Source organism: Mesocricetus auratus, unplaced genomic scaffold, assembly GCF_017639785.1.
Source record: "Mesocricetus auratus isolate SY011 unplaced genomic scaffold, BCM_Maur_2.0 Super-Scaffold_100010, whole genome shotgun sequence".
Taxonomy (NCBI): Eukaryota; Metazoa; Chordata; class Mammalia; order Rodentia; family Cricetidae; genus Mesocricetus; species Mesocricetus auratus.
The window spans coordinates 86624099-86645554 of NW_024429194.1; the positions used below are offsets into that span (position 1 = coordinate 86624099).

General features: G+C 53.7%; 1 protein-coding gene across 4 annotated transcripts; it reads left to right on the forward strand.

Annotated features, from left to right (window-relative positions):
• The first annotated feature begins 1437 nt into the window (after positions 1 to 1437).
• On the forward strand, positions 1438 to 20827 carry Ift27 (intraflagellar transport 27). Of its 4 annotated transcripts, XR_005880113.1 has the most exons (9): positions 1443 to 1780; positions 7175 to 7254; positions 7594 to 7653; positions 8606 to 8665; positions 9895 to 10012; positions 10835 to 10944; positions 15222 to 15438; positions 16186 to 19659; positions 20017 to 20827. XR_005880113.1 is itself a non-coding variant. In XM_013111399.3 (7 exons), the coding sequence occupies exons 1-7, from the start codon at positions 1747 to 1749 to the stop codon at positions 20101 to 20103; spliced, it is 549 nt and encodes a 182-aa protein (XP_012966853.1). In that variant the 5' UTR covers positions 1438 to 1746; the 3' UTR covers positions 20104 to 20827. The 4 variants fall into 4 exon arrangements, 2 of the variants coding, with proteins under 2 accessions (XP_012966853.1, XP_040610150.1); XR_005880114.1 differs by lacking the exon at positions 16186 to 19659; XM_013111399.3 differs by lacking the exons at positions 15222 to 15438; positions 16186 to 19659 and having other exon boundaries at positions 1438 to 1780.
• Positions 20828 to 21456: the final 629 nt, after the last annotated feature.

Consider the following 21456-nt stretch of genomic DNA (forward strand, 5'->3'; position numbering starts at 1 on the left):
GGTGGTGGATACACACCCACCCCACCCCAAAGACTTGTGTTGAGAGCCTGGCTCTCGGAGCAGGGGTTTTCAGATCTAAGGCTTTTAGCGGACATGATTGGAGTGGAGTGACCACTGGAGCTCTGACTCCATCAGGGGATCGACCCACCGATGGTTACCTCATGTGAGAAAGGGAATCTAGTTGTAAGAGCGTGTCTTTGAGGGCATATGGTTGGCGCTCTCCCTCCCCTCTCCTATATAGCATATAATCATAGGTGGCTATATGATTATATGTTACCATTGTTGTGGTGTTCAACCAAATGACCAGACTAAACCTTTCCTGTTTTAAAATGTTTCTCTCAGCTGTTTTGTCATAGCAACAAAACCCCAACACACAGACACGTGTCTATTTCCTTCCTCCCATGAGATGGGTGGTTCCTACCTTTATCAGAGGTCTAGAGGTATGGTGACTTGCCCAGCCGTATCCCATCACTTGGCGACAAAGCAAGAGAGGTTCCTAGGAAAGTCAGATGACATTTACCCGCCCTCCCCTCCTGAGGGGCAACATGGAGATAGCATCCTCTCATCCACAACAGAGGAAGCCGACTGAGAGAGAGGCACAAATCTGCTCAACCAGGTTGCCATGGCCTCCCATCCACTCAGGTATCACTTTCAAATTGCGTCTAATTTGGATTTTATATTTTAATTCCGTTTAACTGATACATTATAACAAATCTGTACGTATTTACATATGTATACAGTGTATGAGTTTCCCTCAGGTCAAAGGTCTCTACCCAAATATTTAACGTTTCTTTGTGACCATCCCTCCTTCCCGTCCAGCTCCCGGAAGGTGAAACGCAGGGGTGCTGTCCCCAATCTCCCACTGTTCAAATCATAGCGGGCCTTCCTGCATCTACACTGTAACTTCTCCCTCAGCGTTCCGCATCCTTCCCTCCCCGCCATTTCAGGTTTTAAGGCGCATAACACGCTTGGGCTTTAAAGGCGGCATTCTGTTTCTGGACATGAGGCAGTGCTAGAGGTGTTGGCGCTCCATCGAGCCTGGGGTCTGCGGACGCAGCCACCAGCACAGGGATCTCGAGGCCGCGACTTCTTCTACTGCGCAGGCGCCGCTCTAGCGGCGTCGCCCCGCCCCATGTGGGCGACCCCACTCCCAGGAAGTCAGGGGGAGCTCTCATCGCGTGTTCGAACCACACTCTGGCCAATCAGAAAGCCCCACTCATCCCCGCCCCCAGCTGCATCCTGATTGGGCTGCTTCTCCAAAGACTGACATCGTCTGAAGCCATTGGCCAAGCTGAGAGCCGTTAAAGGCAGAAACCTCTCGGCATCGTCGGCCCAAGGGAGACAGTTTTCCCCACCTCCTTCTTCTATTGGGTCTCTGGTGGCGCCGAGCGTTTGGTAGCAACCAATCGGAGGACAACATGGAGGGAGGAGGCGGGTTGGCGATGGTTGCCAGGAGCCTGTTTGGCGCGACTCTTGGGACCAGCGGGACTAGTCGTTTGTGTCCCAACTCTTCTGAAGGGGCCTGGACCGGAAGGCTGGGCAGGGATCGGTTCCGCTCCGCTCCATTCCGCCGGCAACTTTGCCGGCTGCCTGAGGCCTTGAAGCCCAATGTCCACCCAACCCTAGCTCCCGGGCCTCCATCCATCCATCCACTCACCGAGGCCTCAGGCCCTGGGATCAGCTGTCCCCGAATCCTAACCCTCTTTCAGCCCTCCCCTCCCCAGTCCCTGCTAGCGGCTGGTTACCATGGTGAAGCTAGCAGCCAAGTGCATCCTGGCAGGTGAGTGATAAAATGCGCTTGAACGCGTGGTCTTCGGAGCCTGAGCCATCCGAAGTCAGGCACTTTTGGTTCACGACTGCGTCCACTGCCTGTCTCCCATTGGAATAGTGACCAACAGAGCAGATTCCAGAATTCCCTCTCTCCTCGGACACATTTGTAACTGCAGCTGTGTTCCCCGTCTCCCTCCCATATTTTGAGACCATCTTCACCAGGGAGTCTTACAGTACAAACACGGACGGTACCCCAAAGTTAGGCAACAGTGATGCTGGCCCCACAAAGGTTGAGCCATTACGCTGGCCCCAACAACCTCTGATATCAGGAAGATAGGAAGGGTGGGTTACCGTGCTGCCCAGCTGAGAGTCTGGACTAGGGGTTTCCCCGGGAGTGAGAATCTCGAATCTCCTTATTGTTGGCTGACCTGGGAAATAGCCTGGACAATGCCTAGAGCGTGGGTGAGTATTAAATAGATAACGTGCAGAGTGAGTGAGTCCTGGTGCTCACACCTGTGGGCTTGCCTTGAGCCAGCCCGAACGCTGAGAAGATCATTTATTTGCATAGCTGGTAGACAGATTGGTTAACACTGCGTGCCAGTCACTTGTATTTCATTTAACCCCTTTACCACGGCACAGCAGGGTAGATTCTTTGTGGTCCCGGCTGGGGCACTTAGTGGTGTTGCGTAGGGTGAGCCCCTAGGGAAGGTCACACACAGGATTCCTAGATGAAGTGTTGGCTGCTCTTCTTGTTGTTATGACAGCATACTTGACAGGAAGCAGCTTAAGAGGAAGGGCTTATTGTGGCTCACAGTTCCAGGGGATAGCCAGGCATGGTGGGGCAGGACACAGTGGCAGGAGCCAGCTACTGGCTGGTCACATTGCACTCACAGCCAGGAAGCGTAGCCGCTCAGCTCACTGTCTCCTTTTCATCCAGATGGGATCCAGTGCATACAACGGCGCCACCCACCTTTGGAGGTGGGCTCCCCCCAGTTAACCTAATCTAGATAATTTCTCAGATATGCCCAGCCATGATTCTTCTTTGCAATCAAGAAGTTGGCAAGCATTGGGTGGTATCTACGGATCTTTATCCTACAGACTGAGAATGGGGGATAGTTTCCTTAATGACTTTTCTAATTTGAAAACAAAAGGGTCACGCAGAAAGATGAGTGACAGTCGTGACTCAGAGCCTGTTGCAGCAAAAGGGACCCTAGCTCTCCAGAGCACCAGGGGAGGCAGTATTGTGTAACAAAAGAGTGTTGGTCAGTCCTCCTCTCCCCAGCTCTGCTGCCTTGGACAGCGTTCAGCGTCTGCACGGGTAAGTTGGGGACATCTTCATTTTTCTAAAGTTAAAGTTTCTTTCTAAGTGGGCGGCTCTGCCTGCTGTTCTCTGCTCGTTCCTCCTTAGCTGATGAGCTCTCAAAGAAGCAGGAAGCTCTTGTCGTGAGCCGTTCTCCTGAGACTTGCTGTGAGCTGGCCCCACGCCACACCCTCAGGGCCAGTTTCTGCTAGCCCTCACAGCCACCAGCCAGCCCTGTGTCATCCTTGTGTACGGTGAGGCAAGCAAGGCCCAGAGCAATGAAGACACTTGTCCTAGGTCCAGACCCAGGCACTGTGCCTGCCACATGGCTCCAGCCCCAGCCAGAGTCGGCAGTGGCTCTGGACCTCCACTCCAACCTGGTCCTCAGTCCACAGCTTCTAGTTAAGGCCTTCAGGGGTCTCCCCTCGGGAGCCTCCAGGTACCAACAGACCCCAGTGGAACCACATTCAGATCTTCATCTCCATACCACCCTTGCCATATACAAACACACACACACACACACACACACACACACGCACACGCACACACGCACACACGCACGCACGCTACCTAGCTCTTTCTTCTCAGCCCTTGTAGGCCACATGTGTTCTCTCACGTAATAACCAGTCACCCGGCAGATGTCTGCTGAGCATCTGCTGTGTTGGGTCACCATACGAGATGCCGTGGGCCCAACTCCCTCATCGGGAAGAACCCAGATGTGCAGGTGTGAATTGTGGGCCCTTTGTGTGTCAGGCTGAGGAGTGCCTCAGACACAACTGCCGCTTCTCTGGCTCGAGATGGAGGGGGTAAAAAGGCACAGTTGACATTGGTCTGCGCTTCGTCCGTTTAACAGCACTGTGGGCCAGGCAGGGGGCATACTGACTCATTAACTCTCTAGCCAGCCTGTGAAGTAGGTAGTTGTTAGCCCTTTTTACGGATGTAGAAAGGGGGACAGAGAGGACTTAAGTAACTGACCTAATGTCACACGATGAGTGTGGAGCTGGAGTCTGGCCCCAGGTCTTTGCCCTTTTGGTGATGACCACCTGTGTAAGGGTATGGAGGCAACAGTCACACTTGCTGGAGTGCAGCCCTGGCATCCCTTCTGAGAGCATGAATCTGATATGATAGCCACCCTGGTAAAGACAACAGAGGGACGGATGACCTCAGAGGCACACACGAAGCCATTTGGGCTTTGCCTGGAGAGAAAGGACAAGATCTGGACTTGGATTGGAGGAAACAAGAGGACGTGCATGGCACCTCTAGGTTTTCTGCGAGGCTCCCTTGGAGACGGTTGGATGGTCAGCTAGAAGCTGGCCAAAGAGAGCTGTGGGTGCCTGCTGTGGGTGCCTGAGAGGACTTGGGGCAGGCCTGTTCTGTGACACTCTGATGGGTCTGAGATGTGTTTGGTAGTGTGGGGCGTCAGAGAAAGGTGATGACAGAATGGGCTCCTGAGATGTGACAGGGCCAGAGTCAGCCAGCAGAAGCACTGGGGCACACAGCGGTGGTGCGGAGGCGGAGGGACCCACGAGCTGGGCGGCACAGCCCTCTGGGGAGGGGCACTGCCTGGCTGGCACAGCATTCGGTCCCATCAACCCTAGGGCGATGTCATAATGTGCCACATTGCCACCGAAATCAGCATATCAGAGGCAAGGACACCGGGGTGGTCAGGTGCGGGGATCACTGCCCTCAGGGCTGGGCAGACGGAAGCTCAAAGAGGGGCAGCTGTGGGTGGTAGGGGAAGGTCCCAAAGTGTAGGCTTGAGAGACAGCCCACAACATCAGGAAGAGGGCGGTAGGGTGCAGGAGGCGATGGTGGTCGTACCCTGGAACACGGATGCGCGTGGTGGTGTGATGGGCAGAAAGACAGAGAGATGGAGACCTCACTCTGGCGAGATGTGGGCTTGGCTGTGGAGTAGCAAACTGCAGAAGGCAATGGAAGCCCCCACAACGGCTGGAGGCACGGCCGGCTTTGGAAAGAGCCTGCCTAGGGCAGCAAGGGTCGAGGAATGAGAGAAGCCAGGCCTGTGGCTGTGGCTCCGTAGTAGATCCCTTGCCTCGCAGGCATGAGGCCCTAGGCTTAATCCCAAACTGCGATGGGGGCTGTGGGGGAGCTGAGACAGAAGAGCCAGGATCAGAGCATTGAAGATGACCCAGCAGTGCCCACTTGGATGTAGGGGGCAGAGGAGCCGCTAATGGTGACAGAACGGAGCCCATGCGGGGTCACCACAACCACACAATCAGGGTGGGGCAATAGGGAACTGTTACAGACCACCTCCCATCTAGAGAGTTCACTAGTGAGAACCCAGGAGAGGTCTCGGGACTCGGCAGTTAGTTATGAGGTCATGGGTAGCCTCATGGGGTGCCTTCCCAAGGAAATGCAGTCTTCCATCCCTGGCTGTGGCTCCAGGAAACCCTGCACCCAGCAACCACATGGGATCTTGGGCTCTCGAGGTTTCTCATGTTCCCTCAGATGCTCTGCTTCTCAGCTGTGCTGTCTGCTTTTCCACTCGTCATCCTGCTGCTCTGAGAATATGTTTATCAGCTCCCCCACCTCCTGTGCTCAGACCCCTCTTCGTAGTCCACACAGGAGCTTTGCTGCCAGCCCTGGTGACTGGCAGTCAGCAGAAAGCTTGATGAAATTAACCAAAAGCAATCTGTGGGGGTTTCCCAGGGAGAAGAGCCAATTCCTCCCAGGTTTAGGAACAGAGTGGGAGTTGGGGTAGTGACTGGCTGCCTTCTGGGTCATCAAGGAGGCGTGAGGAATTCTGTCTGCCCTTGACTAGGTGGGGCCCACAGACTCTGAGAGGTCACAGGGTGAAGAACCCCAAGGTGGCATTTGGGATGATCATCCAGACCAGCCTAGTAAAGCAAAGCAGTACAAAATCCTAGATAGTTGCCTAGCTTGTCCGGAGCTGTCTTCACCTGTGACTTCTGTGGGAGTGCAGCCTGGGAGGGAAGGATTTGTGAGGTGGGCGCTGCCCATGGCTGCTCCCTTCTAGGAAGTGCTGACAGGAAATCAAGTCCTGAATGGCTCACTCGACCCTAGCGGAGGTCTCCTGCATCAAGACACCATAGTTGTCATGTAATTGTCTCAAGAGAAAATGACAGGTGGGGAAAAGTCAAAACTGAGCACTGTCCCGAGCAGCAGAGTGGAGAAGTCAGGCAAAGGGAGTCACTGTGAAACAGACTGAAGATGGAGATTGTCCCAAATGCTGGGAGGAATGGAGGTGATGTCCCTGAGGGTGCCCAGTAACACCTGGGTGATGGGATAAGAATCAGAATTCTCTCCATGTAAAACGAGCAGGTTAGCATGGCCAAGGCTACAGGTGGGCCAGTGGAGAGGGCCAGGAGCCCTGAGCTGTCCCTACAACAGCCCCCGGAGAACTCCATATGAAACCACTCCCTCTTAGCTTGCAAAAGACTCAGATCTAGGCCCGAAAACTGACAGGAACCTCTCTGAGGTGTGGGTTCCTGCAGCTTTTCATTGAACAAAGAGAGGGAAGGGCTCGGCCCAGCTGGGCCAGGGGACTGTAGGATATGACAGGGGATGCTGGGGGGGGGGTGCTCACTCCTCAGTCTGAAGCTCAGCATTCGCCTGGCCCGTCAAGATGGCGTACATCACTTGAAAATGCGTTTTTCGCACAGTGAATGCAGCCTCTGGACGTCTTTGCTGTCCGTACAGATGAAAATGCAGGCAGTGGCTCCTGGGGTCATGCGTTGGCTGCTCCCTCCTTTTTGTTGGCCAGACTCTAGAGCAAATTGGAGTTTGAAGGTGACAGGTTTCTCCCACGGGGTGCGCTTTGGTAGAAGAGTGTCACTTCTGTTGCCAGGGCTCGGAGCCCTCCTTAACCCCTGTTACCTTCTAGGTCATTCTGGCTGACAGGGCTGTGAGGTGTATAGAGATGTATTCCAGCCCTGGTGAGCTTTGGGTCTCCTGGACCCTTTACCCTGCTGGCAACCTCCCTGCTTCCCATGAGAGCTGCAGACGTTTGCTCTGAAAACTCAGCGAAGTTTCTGGTTTCGAGTCAAGTCCTGCTGAGTGGAGGAGGAGGTTCTTATGCCTGATGAGACCCAAGTAATGTCTTTGTCTCTGCTCTGGCTTCAGGAGACCCAGCTGTAGGCAAGACGGCCCTGGTGCAGATGTTCCGAAGTGACGGGACCCATTTCCCAAAGAACTATACTCTGGTAAGTGGGGCTGTAGAGTCCCGGCCTGGTCACAATGTAAAGAAACACGACCGTTAACTGTGAGAGTGACTTAGCAAAATCCCCAGATGAGAAAAGATGGGGGAAGTGGCCACATGGAGATCCAGTTTCCACTGGCCACCAGTGAAGGACTGTCCCCTGAGGAACTGGCCAGAACACCACATGATTGTGAGGAACAGTGGAGGGCAGGGAGTTGGGAGGCCACTGGGGACTCTGACTTCTACATGTCCGGTATACCTCTGCAGGGAGGTGGGGGCTTGCCTCATTCTGGACCTCCCACTGTGGGGTGCTCTAACGCCTGTGATCTTGGTGTTCCTACAGACAACAGGTGTGGATTTGGTGGTGAAGACAGTGCCAGTTGTTGACACAAATGACAGTGTGGTGAGTGGTGACTTGGGGCTGCTCCCTTGGGCTGGGTCCTCTCCCTGCAAGGGACATGGAATGACACATGGAGTTTTTGAGGGAGGGCCTGAGAGAGGAGGGGAGGGTCACGATGCAGGCCTTTCCAAAAGAACTTGGTGTCTTTTATCTGAGTTTTTAACGGGACCCCTCCGGAGGCCCCACAAGTCTTGAGGGTGAATGGCACAATGTCATGTTTGTGTGGCTGCTCCCCCGAGAGGGTCTGTAGCGTTCACCAGGTCCTTAAGGAGACCTGTAGGCAGAATAAAAGACACAGACCTCCCCTGATACTACAAGAAAGGCTGAGGCAGGAGCCACTCTACAGGGCAGGCCATGGAACAGACAGCAATGCGGAGCCAGGCCGGGGGGGGGATACTGCACCAGGAGGGGGCTGGAGGACCTCAGGGGACTCTGAGAAAGCAGCAGCACTGTGGAAGGTTTCCACCGGGGCTAGGAAGGCTGGGAGCCTCGTGTGCAGAGTACACAGTCACCATCTCAGAGCAGTGACGGGCTGCCCTACTTTAAGCACCGTCCCCAGGCCTCCTGGGTGACCTCCTTTACCAAAAATCCTTATACGATCTGAGAATGCATTTGGTTAACAAAGCACAGAGTAACCTTTTGGACACCAGAACACTTGTCAGCCTGCTTAGCGTCCTGACCTGCCAGGTGGGCAGTCAGCCGGCTCCCTCCACTCGTACTTGAGCTTGGGCAAGGTGAGCCAGGTCACAATGCCAGGTGGGTGGATGCTATGCCTCTGCCTCTGGACTGTTCTCGCCGTCTCTCTGGGGCCTCGGGGAAGGTAGAGCGTGTGTGAAGGCACCCATGCTTGTGGGCGTCATACTCTACCTACCTCAGGCCACGTCCACAGAGAGCTGAGTGGAAAAGCTCAGCTTGACTCTGTGTTCGCTTCTGAGGTGCGCTTTTCTGGTTCCAGGAACTCTTCATTTTTGACTCGGCAGGCAAGGAGCTGTTCTCTGAGATGCTGGATAAACTGGTAAGTAGTGTGTTGTGTTTTTCCTACCCACCTCTACCACTCACTTCTGGCCAACTCCTTCTCCAGTGGCACTGCCCAGGGGAATACACTGGGGCTGTCAGAAGGAGCCATTCAGGACTGTCCCTCCCAGCTGAGGCTTTGGGCCCTTGGCAAGTGTGTGTTCCCTCTTGTCCATTATGGCTACCCCAACTCCGAAATGTACCAGGAAGCATGAAACCGGTCTGTCCTTGAAGCCCCACCCCAGCCCACTATTTTTGATCAGGCCTTTGTGGCGGGGGTCTTACAGCTCTCCCCCACCTCCCAGGACAGGACCACTGATCCCTTCCCCTCTGGGGAGGCCTCCAGTGAGAAGTGAGGCTCTGCGTCTTCTCTCACACCAAGAAGGGTCACTGCATTGGCCTTGTTCTGCCAACCTCTCCAGAGCCCATCCTGGGCTGGCCTTCCGAGGCTACTGGAACACAGGACTCTGCACGCCCCACAAGGTCAGATCAGGGCCTAACTGTGTAGGGAAGGTGGTACCCAGAGCCCGTGCACTGAGGGAGAGTCCACAGCCCAGGCAGGGGCATCCCGTGACCCCTGTCGTGGACAGGCTTCAGGATATTTAGGGACTCTAGGCCATCAGCCCTGGCTCTTCACTGGGTACCAGAGCCCCCTCCAGGACTTAGTGTAGTGTGCATTAGGGCTGATGGCAGCACCATGGGAGAAGCCAAAAGTGTCCCCTTCTGAAGAAGATGCAGGGAGACACATCCAGGGACTAGGCTCATAGTGGAGAACACCATCGGCTCATAGTGGTGTACTCTCAAAGACAACCATGGTGCATGGGCTAGTAGAACCATTCTGGACAAGAGCAGGCTTCTGGGTGGTAAACAGTCCTGCCCCTGGATGGCTGTCAGCCAAGGCCAGTCAGCATCACCTCAGCTGTCTTCTTCAGCTACACAGCGAGACTCTCTACCAACTGGGGCACCGCAGTGATGCACAGGCAGCCCCTGCTCCTTCCGGGTAGCAGTTCCCCACACCCAGGTTCAGGCTCACCTTTCCCAGATGGGAATGTCTGTTCCACATGAGAGCCACTGAGGCTGGCCTCCGCTCACTCTATGGGGAATGGTGGCTATCTGTGAGTGTGACAGTTTCCCAGCTCACATCCCTCCCCCAGCCACCTCCCTGACAGCTGGGCTTCCCCCACCCAAGAGTCCCTGTTACACCCTGTTCTCCTCCTGTCTCCTGCTTAGTGGGAGAGTCCCAACGTCCTGTGTCTCGTCTACGATGTGACCAATGAGCAGTCCTTCGTCAGCTGCAACAAGTGGCTGGAGAAGGTCCGGGCACAGACTCCGGGGATCTCCCTCCCAGGTAGGAACTATGGATAGCCCTCTGCCCAACAGCACCTTTGCCCTTCAGTTCAAGGGCCTGAGGTCATTGCAAACACCACTGTGGGAGTAGAGCAGGGGCCTGAACCCCTGACGCCTTGACTTCAGCATCCTTTCCTGTGCCCTTAATGGTCTTGAAAACCTCCCCAAGCCTGGGGTGGGGACACAGTGCCACCCACCAGGAAGTGTTGTGGGAGTTTGAATAATGAGACGGAAGTTGCTGTGTTCTGAACCGATGTTTCCAGAAAGCTAACTCCGGGGAGGAATCCCTCATTTTCCCCAGTACACAGGGCACAAGCTACATTCCAGCTCTGTTGTCACTTCTGCATGCTTTAAATCAGATTCTCTCTCATCCCTGTGTGAGATCAACAAATTCTCCTCATTAGAGGCCAGGGAAAGCAGCCTCCAGAGACGGCCTGAGAAATTAGTGCAGCCGAGGCAGCTGGGAACGGAGCTCAATTACCTGAGTCCCTGACTCTGAGCCCAGGCCCGAGATTAGCATTAATGACCATGTCCAGTGTTGGTTCCATGTGCTGGGAATTATCACAAATGCTCTTCTAAACTTGGTGCAGGCCTGCCTGGTGCTTCTAGCCCTAAGGAGATGAGGAATATAGATATATTTGAAGCCATGAGAGAACTCCGAGCTGAGCTGCATGAGCAGAGCAAAGCCAGTCTGTCCTCTGTAGCCCTTGGGGACCTTACCTGCTGGCACATACCACCTCAGGCGGGCAGCTTCTGTCATCTGATGCTGACCTCCAAGCATGCCACCTCAAAACACAATATTGTGGTTATTTCTTTTGAGTAGGTGTTCTAGTGGGAACTAAGACAGACCTCTCTGGCCGACGAACAGTGGATTCTTCGCAGGCCCAGGCATGGGCTCTGGGCCAAGGCCTGGAATTCTTTGAAACATCTGTGGTGAGTACCCCCATCCTCTGAGCAACTGAGCTGGGGGAGCTCTGTGCTGGTGGTTTGTTCATGACCCCAGGTGCCTCTAACGGTTCTGCTCCCAGATGCAAAAATCTAAATTAGAACCAATGTTGACATTCTACCCAGAATGCTCAGTGTGTGTCATGAGAATCCTGTGTGGCACCGAGAAGCAGGGCAGGCAGCCTGCCCTAGGCCAAGCTGTGTGCATCTCAGGAAGACTGTGAAGTGGAAGGTGGCCCATTTCCCTGACCCTTGACCTCTGAGAGCTGCTGAAGGACACGTAGTGTTGACTCTTGGTTTCAGTGGAGCCTCCCAGTTAGCTCTGTGAGATACGTGTCCTATCCACAATTCAGCTTCAAAGTGCAAAACTGACTAGCCCAGGCCCACGTGGCCAGGGTGCACCCAGCCCCAAGACCCCAGCTTCTCGTCCCATAGGAGCATCTGGTGTCATCCTGGATGTGAGAGCCCTCCCACGTGAGAGACTCTGAGTGATGGGTCACTGGCATCATCAGGGCTGGTCAGCACAGCGACACGCCTTCTTACTTGTGAAACATGGAAGGTTGTGCTTTCCAGGTGTGTGACTCTGACCACACCACATACGTGTTCTGAGCCTCCAACCACAGGCATGCAGATGGCCCAGATGCCGTATCTCATAAGAAGCCACGGCCCTCACTCAGGAGCATTGCCTGTTAGGCCTGCGGTGGCTGTGTTGTGTGAGGTCTAGTTTTAAGCTCTGTAGGCCCAATTCTGTAGTGCAAACCTGGGCGTCACCTCCAAACCCGGGCGTCACCTCCTCCAGCTACAGGCTCTGTCAGTCACGCCTGCGGAACAGCCTGTTGCTCTGAGGATGCAGACATCTCTCGTGTCCCCCACTGGCACACTTCCTCAGATAAGGCATAGTCTTCAGAGCAGCAAGGCTAGGCCTTCCAGCAGCAAGGAGCCAAACTGACTCTGGGATCCTGGGAAAGGGGTGTATACTGTGGAGCCTCAGGCTGCTCGCCTGTAGATACAGGGATAGGAAACTTCCCTTTGCTGACTATTACACCCAGGAATGTAAAACAGTTAATACAATGTCTCGTCTAGTTGAGTAAACACTCAACATGCTGGCTTTTAAAAACAGAAATGACCCCCTAATGTGGTATTTTTACTGCTACTACTTACTAAACCCCAGAACCTGTGGCTGGTACAGAGATGGATGTCACCCCTGCCTGGAGTCCCAATTATCACAATACTAGATTAATGAAGTTCAAATGAGAGAGCTTGCACTGCACAGGGCCCCCTGGCTGTGCGGTGCTATTCACCTTTGAGTAAGCAGAGAGCTCTATACCCATAGCTCCCCACTCCCTCCTCCTCCACCTTTGGCAGCCACTCCATCCCCTCCCCCAACACCCATATTTCCCAGAAATTAAAACCTGGCCCCACACATCAGTCACCCGAGTACTGGTCAGCTCCGTTTGGGTGTCAGGACAGACGCACATAAATCCTGCTTGAAGAGGCTGCGGTCGAGCACTCCGTATTAACTGTGCGAGTTAACTAGTCCCCCCTGAGTTGCTGCTAACAGGAGTGCCACTGGCGGCTCGGTTAAGAAAGCTCTAATTAAAAAGGGACCGTAACCCACCGTGGTTTGAGATGCTGCCAAGCCCATCTCCTCTTCACTTCTTCAGAAGTGCAGCAGCCTCCGGGAGAGACCTCCACGGTTCTTTGACTCTTAAACACCATTCCATGGCTGACATTTCTGGGCCCCGAAAAAGTGGAAAAGGATTTCTTTGAACAAAATTTAAAGAATTTTCTAAACCAAAACCAAAACCCATTGTTTATCACTAAGGTGAGATTAAGTATTGAATGCCAGTGAGGCCAAGTTCCGGCCTCCGTGGGGAAGGCCGCCCTCCCGGGCATCCGAGGCCTGCCGTTTGATTGTCTAAATGACCTTTTGAGCTTCATACACGCCAGCAAGGCAGCCGCTCTTGTCTCTGTTGTTCAGTTAGCCGACGGACCCAGAGAGGTTGTGTGTCTCTCCCTGTCGCACAGATAAGGAAGAGCAGAACCAAGACCAGGACGCAGCCCTGTCTAGGAAGACTTGAACGCTAAGGTCTTCCAGGAGTGTGCACCCTTGACCTCCTCACGATATCTGTTTGGGGGCTCTTGGGGACAGAATTCTAAGTCAAACCAAGGGCTAGTCTGAGCCCACTCCAAATGCCATCTCTCAACAGCCTGCTCTGTCAGTGTCCAGACAGTACAAGATGATGATTAGTCATCAGCTAAAAGGACTTCTGGTGCTGGCGGCCCCTTAATGTGTTTGGAAAATGGTTCAATTCCCATTCCCATCTATTTCCAAGCACTCCATGGTGTCTGTCAAGGCTCCTGGGCATTGTATTCCTTGCGTTTCACCATGGGTGCTCCCAGCTAGTGCTTTGGAGAGCTTTTGACTTTGTCTAGAAACCCTCCCGCAAGACTTCAGAGGCCTCCTTCCCTCCGCTTGGTGCTTAAGGGCACTTAGGTTGGAGGGGTGGCGCTCGGGGTGGGGGGAGCTTATTCAGCTACATTGACTACCTGGACATGATGGCCACACAAGCAGAGGTGAGGCTGGCTAGGCTCTCATGCCTGTGGAGACCTTAGTAGGTGCTGTCTGGGCTGCAGACTGTCCTCCTTTCCCAGCACTCTCTTGGCAATGAGCTCTGTTGTTTCTTGGCCAACAGCTTCCCCTGGTCCCTCTTGTTTTTTCCTTACTGTGGGGTCTAGGCAGCTTTCTCCCTGGGCCTGGGGCACTTCTGACTAGTGTGGGGTCAGGGTACATTGTCCAGCAGGGTACCCCACCTCTGGGCTTCATCCACTCCTCTGTAAAGTGCAGACACTCTGACTCCTGTGATGTTCTCCCGTTTCAACCAGGAACACTCAGTGCCTGCGTAGAGTTGTGTTGCGTCTTTGCCAGCCACTGAAAGCTTTCAGACAGCCCTTGTATACTCTTAGCTGCATCTCCTATCTGCAGTGTGGTAGGTCCTCTCTGCCACTTTGTTCTTAAAATGCCCAGATAGTGTGATGGTGTGTACCTGTAATCCTACCACTTGGTAGACTAAAGGGGGAAGATAAAGAATTCAAGACCATCATGGACTGCATAGCAAGACCCTGTCTTAATTTGGTGGTGGTGGTGGTGGTGGTGGTGGTAATGGTGTCTGAGGTGTAACTCAGGTAGGAAAGTGTTTGTATAGTGCAGGGCACTCCACATTTGATTACCAGAACCATGAAACATACCTGTAATTCCAGAACTCCAGAGGGTAGAGGCAGGGAGATCAGAAATCCAAAGTCAGTCTTGGCTATAGTGAGTTTGAGGCCAGCCTAAGCTGCATGAGACCGCATCTCACAAAACAAACAAAAAAAGTTGTCTGAGAGACAGGTTCCTTTTTTGGGTCCCCTGGTGTTGCAACATTAGCCCCAATAAAAAACTTGGGAGACAGACAGAAACAAAACAAAACAGGCATCCACGCTGCAGGTGAGTGGTGGCTGTGGTGTCAGGAAGGTTCTGTGTGTGTGCCCTTGCTTCTGACTGACCCTCTGACCTCACCTTGGAGAGCCGCCATTGGCCACTCTTAGATCAGTTCTCTGAAAAATAGAAATTTTTCTTGGACTCCTTTAGTCATGAAAAGTAAGCATTCATTCCAGCTCAGTCAGTGCTACCCCAGGGATCAGGGATGAGGAAAACTGTTAAACCTCCAGCCAAGAGCCATCCCTGGGGAGGAGCCACCCCCAGAAGTCCCAGTGTATTCCTTAAAGATATGCCTGTTACCACTTGGTCCCGTGTCCCCATCGTGTCCCCCCATGGCCCCACTGGTCCCTGCTGCAGCCTGGCATCTTGGGTGGGGTTGTGTGTGCTTCTCCTAGCTGGGCGGTGCCTTTGTGTCCTCCTCTTCCTCCTCTTCCCACCTGGAGGCCAGCTGTGGCCAGATTCTCTGCTCTAACACATCTGTCTGCTGTTTTGCTTTGGCCTTTGGACCTCTGTCAAAGCTAAGTAAGGGGACTCATCTTCATGCCCTCCACACAGTACCCCGGTGACCACAAGGATGGCCAGTCCCTGGCTCCCCTGTCCATGCCCTGCAACTGTCAGTGTGTTCCTTCTATCTCTGTTTCCCATAAAATTTCCACGGTGACAGCGGCTGCCCAAAAGCATGAAGATGTCTCGACACCGTGTCAGGAACCTGAGGGGAGAGACGCCTCTAGTAGGGGCCAGCTTCCCCAGACTGTAAACTCTCACTCCCTCTCACTTCTTACAGAAGGAGATGGACAATTACGAGGCCCCATTCCACTGTCTGGCCAAACAGTTCCACCAGCTGTACCGGGAGAAGGTGGACATGTTCCATACCCTGGCGTGAGGGTGTGGGGGCTGAGCCCCAACAGCGAGGAGCCCAGCAGACCTTCATCTCTTCAGCAGACAGAAGATGGAATCGCCCAGTACTTCTCAGATACCTCCATAGCTGTCAATAAAATGAGGTGAATAGTGGCTGCTTCCATCCTTAGCTGGGGCTGTGACTGTAACCACTGCTGCACTGGCCAGTCACAGGGTACCTCTGACCCCTGTTTCCACCCTCCAAGAATAGGGCCTACCTGCTCTGTAGGTCCCCAACGGCCTTCTGTAGAGAAGGCAAACCCCAGGTTGGTTTGGAAGTCACAGCACCGGCACGTAGGAGCAGCCCCGACTGGAGGGTCTCCAGGTGTTTCTCTTCCTCAAGGGGACTACTGTTCCAAGGAAAACAGTGACCCCTGCCCATTCCCACCGCTCAGCTTGGGGTTCAGTCAGCCCCTCCCAGCTATGCTGCCGGGAACCCTGCGTGTACAGACAGCTGAGAGATGGCCACTTCCTGTAACAGCCGCCTCTCCACTCAGAAGCGGGGCAGCTGTGTCTCCCTCTGCGTTGAGCTGAACCACTTTCCATGCTGTCACCGCCATCAGGCTAACCCTGACACACCACTTCACCCTTTCACTCCCCCGACGGTCACTCTTCCCAGGGGACCCCCACTTCCTCAGTGACCCCCTTGGCCCACGGGCTTTGTCACCTCTCCCTAGACCTCTGTATTTCGGGAGAGTGTCGTGCCAACAGCAGTAGCTAGGAGTGTAGGGTCCCTGGTGTGCCCTTGTGATAATGGCCACCATGGAATGGCTCTGGTTACTGCTGGTGACCCAGCATGCCTCTGCACGAGCTAAGCGCATTACATGTATCCACCAATTCTGTCCTTACAGCATGGAGGCTGTTAATATCCCACTTTTACAAATGACAAGCTGGAAGGAGAAAATGAAGCTCAGCCAAGGGGCCGCAGAGCCAGAACGTCAACTCCAGAGCCAGCAGCTCCCTGCTCCCCTCCTCCCTCCCCGAGCTTGGCAGGAGCTGTGGAGGCCATGCTGCGTGCAGAGGGTGAAGGTCGGGCTGCTCACCAAGGTCACAGGAAGGAGAGACAATTGTTTTCGGGGCACCCAGGCACAGAGCAGCACCCAGCCCTCACATCTCTCATGCCGTGACTCCCTAGTGTGCACCTACTATGACGACTACAGGCCATCACTTCAGAACCACAACTGAGGGCTGACTGTAAGCCAGGCACATGTCTAGGCCCCGGCAATGCCAGGCCACAGAAGGACCTCTGAACAACCAAGGGAACAGGAAGCATTTTTCGTCATCCTAAAGCTGGTTCCTAGGGCCCCTGGATCTAACCCTGCGATCCCGAGCCACAGAAGCCATGTCCTAAAGGCCACTTGTCTCAATGGCTGCCCTCAAACACATCTGACCCTTCTGTTTCCCGCTTCACCCTTCTGTGAGGTTACGGTGACCAAAGTGGAATAAAAGATGCCACCTCTCTTTAGCCTCAGACCCTAGTGGAGGAAGTCCCCAGAGAGTCCTGCCGCTAAGGGCACTGCCGGTAAGCGACACTGGCACTGGGTTCCCCAGCTGGAAGCCAGGGAGGCTGCAGAGTTGGTACCGGCTTCAGACTTGGTGCTGGTGCCCTTGTAGGAGCCCAGGCAGTATTCCCTCAGTTGGTTCACCTCTCTGGGGACTCATGGGCAGGTGCCTGCTTCCCAGAACACCAGGAACCTTGCAGAGTGCTCTGATGGGGACATGTGGAAAGGAGCTGTGTGAAAGCCAGGTGGCCCTGGACAAAGACTCCTTCCTACTGGAGAGGGGCAGGGAGACTGTTCGACTGACAGCTGAAAGGGCCATGGCTGCCTCCCATCATTGAGGGGGGCAGATACACCAAGATCCACAGAGACCAGCAGACTATACCAAACTGAGAGCAGACCTTGGGGAGTGTGCCGCTCCTTCCAAGGCACCCCAGAGAGAGAGAGAGACAAGGCACTCCTCCCTCCTCCTGGGAAGAGATTTGAACAGATTCACAAGCTTCAAATTGATCTAAGGCATAATGAGAGAGCATGCCTGACCACGCCGAGGAGCCTTGGCGGACACAGCAGGAATGGAGAGTAGACTGAGTTTAATGGATAGAGAAGGCACCGGCCTTGGGTATTGAGCCCGTGGAGCTAGGTTCCCTGGCAAACTGGCTCTACTGGTAAATAAGGCCCTTTCAGACAGTACCGGTGGAAAGATGGAACTGGGGCAGCTGGAATTGGGGTAATAGGGCTGGGCTAGATGGACCCTGAGAAGAGGAATCCCAGCACTAAGATCTGTCTGCATGTGCCTGTGTTGGGGTACAGTCATGGGCAGCAGAGGGTGGGGGTGCAAAGGCTCCGGGACCTCCAGCAGGGAAGAACTCCAGGCCAGTGAAGACTAGTCTAGGGTGTGCTGAGGAAGCAGAGGGAGGTGGGTCGGCAGGGGCCTGGGTGAGAGGAATATGGATCTGATTCCAAAGCAACAGAAGCCGTGAGAAGAAACAGTATGGCTCGTCTACCCTCTGCGAGGAGCCTGGCAAGTGGTTTATCCACTTTGACGACTCTGTAAACTGACATTCATGCTGTAACTGTGGGTATAGGGTGTATTGTGGGGGGGAAGGGAGACAGAGGTCTTTTTTACCTTATTTTGAGATGGGGTCTCTCACTGAACCTGGAGTTCATAGATTAAGCCAGATTGCCTGGCCAGCAAGCCCCACATATCTGCCTGTCTCACTTGTGGTTACAGATGTGTGCATCATGCTTGGTCTTTATGTGGTTCTGGGGTATGAACTCAGGTTCTCATACTTGGACAGTAATAGTTTTGCAGAGGGAACTGTCTGCCTAGCCCCAGGTCTTGTGTCCTGAATATATATGAGCACCTATTGCATACCAACCCATCCCAGTGAGTGATGCCCGTGCTCAGGACCTGTGTTCCCGTGGGAAGGGAGAAGGCTTGGATGAGGTAGGTTAATAACCTGCTGCCAGGGGCCCAGAGAGCAAGGCCAGCATGAGGGTCATAATGGGAAGTGGGAGGTCAGAGAAGACTTAGCCATGAAGGTGACATTGAAGCTGGATTTGAAAGTGAACAGAGCCCCTGGCATCTTTGAAACAGTGCCTTGGCAACCCTCAGAGATGGAGCCTTCCTGCTGTAGCGGTCAGGGCAGGGACTCAGCCAGGTGAGCAGGAGACGTGTGCGTGGATGCAACTTCTGCCCTATAGCCCCAACAGTCTGTAGAGAATAGTGAGCCAGCAGTGGACTTCTAACCTCTGGGTTAGAGGAGAACCAGCTGGAGTCTCCTAAGACAGCCCCAGGAACGCGCAACAGCCCGGGGACTGGGGAGAGGGCTGCCTGTGCTCCTCTTGCTCTATGGCACATGGCCTGAGGATCCATGAAGCTGGCCAGCAACAATGCCCTTGGCTTCCCTTTTGTTATTGTTGAGACAAGGTCTCATGTAGCCCAGCCTGGCCTAGAACTTGTCATGTAGCTGAGGAGCACTCTGAATTTCTGATCCTCCTACCTTGACCTCCAGGGTGCTGGGATTACAGGTGGATGCCAATGTGTGCAGTTGGTTAGGTGCTAGGGATCAAGCCCAAGGCCATGTACATGCCAGGCAAGCAGTCCGCCAGCTGCGCTTAATCCCAAGCCTTTGGCTGCAGCTTTTCCTTCCTCAGAGAGGGCTTGGGAGGTACACAAGAGGGAAGCATGTCTTGGAGCCAGTGTTCAAAAGCATGAAACTTCTTCCCTGTGTAAAAACCCTTGATGTCACACCTAGCCAGGAGCTGTCCTGCTCCTTTCAGGAGGTGGCTGCCAAGACCCCGGCTCTCAGTGTGACCCTGTCCCATGCTGGGGGAGCACCCTGGGTTCTGTGGCTTGGGTGAGGTAGCTGGTGTACATGGTCCTGCAAGCTCCACTGTGGACATCAGCACAGATTGAACCTGCTGGATGGGACCTGCTTAACATGTTGAAGCACACCCGCTGGGGGGTTTTCACCCATCGAGTGGAGAGAGGCCTTTGGCTTCCTACCTGTTCTCACGCCCCCATATTCGTCTCTGGACAGCTGCCACATACTGCAGGATCAGAGACAACCAAGACTGACCCTGACGGAGCTCAAAGTCTGGAGGTCAGAATAGCTGATGCCAGAAACCGAACAGCACATGCAAAGGCCCTGCGGTGTGAGGTCAGGCTTGGGGGAAGGTAAAACAGGGACATGAAGATCTGCCTGTCCAAAACAGAAGAGTTGGATCTTTCTGGAAGGAAGGTTTCAACAGAAATGACTCACATGGATATGCCTTGGAACAGCCAGCCCAGGAGAGCAAGAGGGCAGACTGAAGTGCTTGGAGGTGAGGGGGAGGTGTCACTACACTCCGGCCTCCTGGAAGGGCTGACAGGTGAGGTGGGACAGGGCTCACTGTCTCCAGCATCATCAGAACAGAGAGAGAGAGTGTCAGTCCAACCCGGAGCTACCAGCCCCGCCCGCACACATCCTTTTTCTTTGGAACACCGATTGATTCTTTTTTTTTTTTCTTAAGCATGTTACCCTCTGTTTACTTTAGAGATAGAGAAACCGGAGGGAGAGTGACTCCTTCAGATTCTAAGTCGTTAGCGACGGAGGTGGGATTAAGCGCTCTGCCTGGCGTCCTCGGTGGATTTCCTGGTATTTATGTATAACTCCGCTCCTTCCCTCTGCCACCCCGCAGGTAAACAGAGCTGATAGATATGAGGACATCGGTGGCAGAGAGCTCGCCTCCCTCCTGAAAGGCGACAGGCGTGCGGAGGCTCATTAGGAGGAAATATTGAACAGGCCGTTTTCGCCTTCCGTCTGCGACTGGAGCTCAAAGCCAGTTCTCACCAAAGCTGTTACTCAAGTAGCTGGGCTGGGCGGGGAGGGGGTTGGGGAGGAACTTGGGGCAGGAGAGCAGGAGCCTGTGGAGATCTGCTGTGCCAGGACTCTGTCCCTGTGGTAGAAGCCACTAAGGATTGATGAAAACAACATCCACTTCTCAAGAGGGGTTAGGATTATCTGTTATTCTTAGACAAGGTACTTACCCTCTCTGAGCCTTCTCCACCAATCAGATGCGAGTATCACCAACTTCACCGGTGTTTGTGAGTGGATTCGGATATAAACAGGCTTCATTTAGAAGGTACAATCTTAGAGGAAATGCTAAAAACTTCAGTGATAATTATTGCTTGTTTATAAGCCTGAATGTACGTGTAAGTACAAAAGGAGGAAGAGAAACCAGCTGTGTGTGCCTGTAATCCCAGCACTCAGGAGACTGAAGCAGGAGAAGGGCTATAAATTTGAAGTCAGCCTGAGCTACATAGTGAATACCAGGCCATAGTGAGACCCTGTCAGAGGTAGAGAAACAGAGCTAACGACAGTGTAAATGAAAAAAACCGGAAACTATTCAAACCCTACCACCCAGAGACCGACACACATGAAGGCCAGGGGTTTGTGGCCCCCAAACCTCACCCTTCTGTGTAAAATATATACAGTTTGAAACAAACAAAGAAGACCTGTGTCACTGCTGTGTGTGCTATTGGGAACTGGGCACTTTTAACAGTACCTTTCATTTTCTTCTCTGTGTAGCTCAGGCTGGCCTTGAATCCTTTTGCCTCAGCCTCCCAAATTCTGGGATGACAGACCTATGCCACCATATCCAGTTTACTTAAGAGGATCTTGTAGATGTTGGTGGCACATGCCTCTAATCCCAGCACTCAGGAGACGGAGGCAGGCAGATCTCTGTGAGTTCAAGGCTAACCTGGTCTACAGAGCAAGTTCCAGAACAGGCTCCAAAATAATACAGAGAAACCCTGTCTTGGGGAAAAACAGGAAGTGTCTTGTGGGCATGATTTCAGGTGAAAGGACAGAGGCTGGAGGATGACTCTGTCAGTAGAGAGCATGCCAGCCCGAGAACCTGAGTTCCGTCCCCAGCAGCCAAGTAAACAGCCAGGAGCAATTGTGCACCCAGAACTGGGGGATGCAGAGTGGCGAAGACGGATGGATCCCTGAAGCTCATTGGCCAACCAATGAGTTCACTGGCCAATCAATGCGTTCTAATCAAAGAGCAAGAGACCCTGCCCCTAAATGTAAGCTGGAGAGCCAACCACTGAGGAAAACACCTGGAATAACCTCTGGT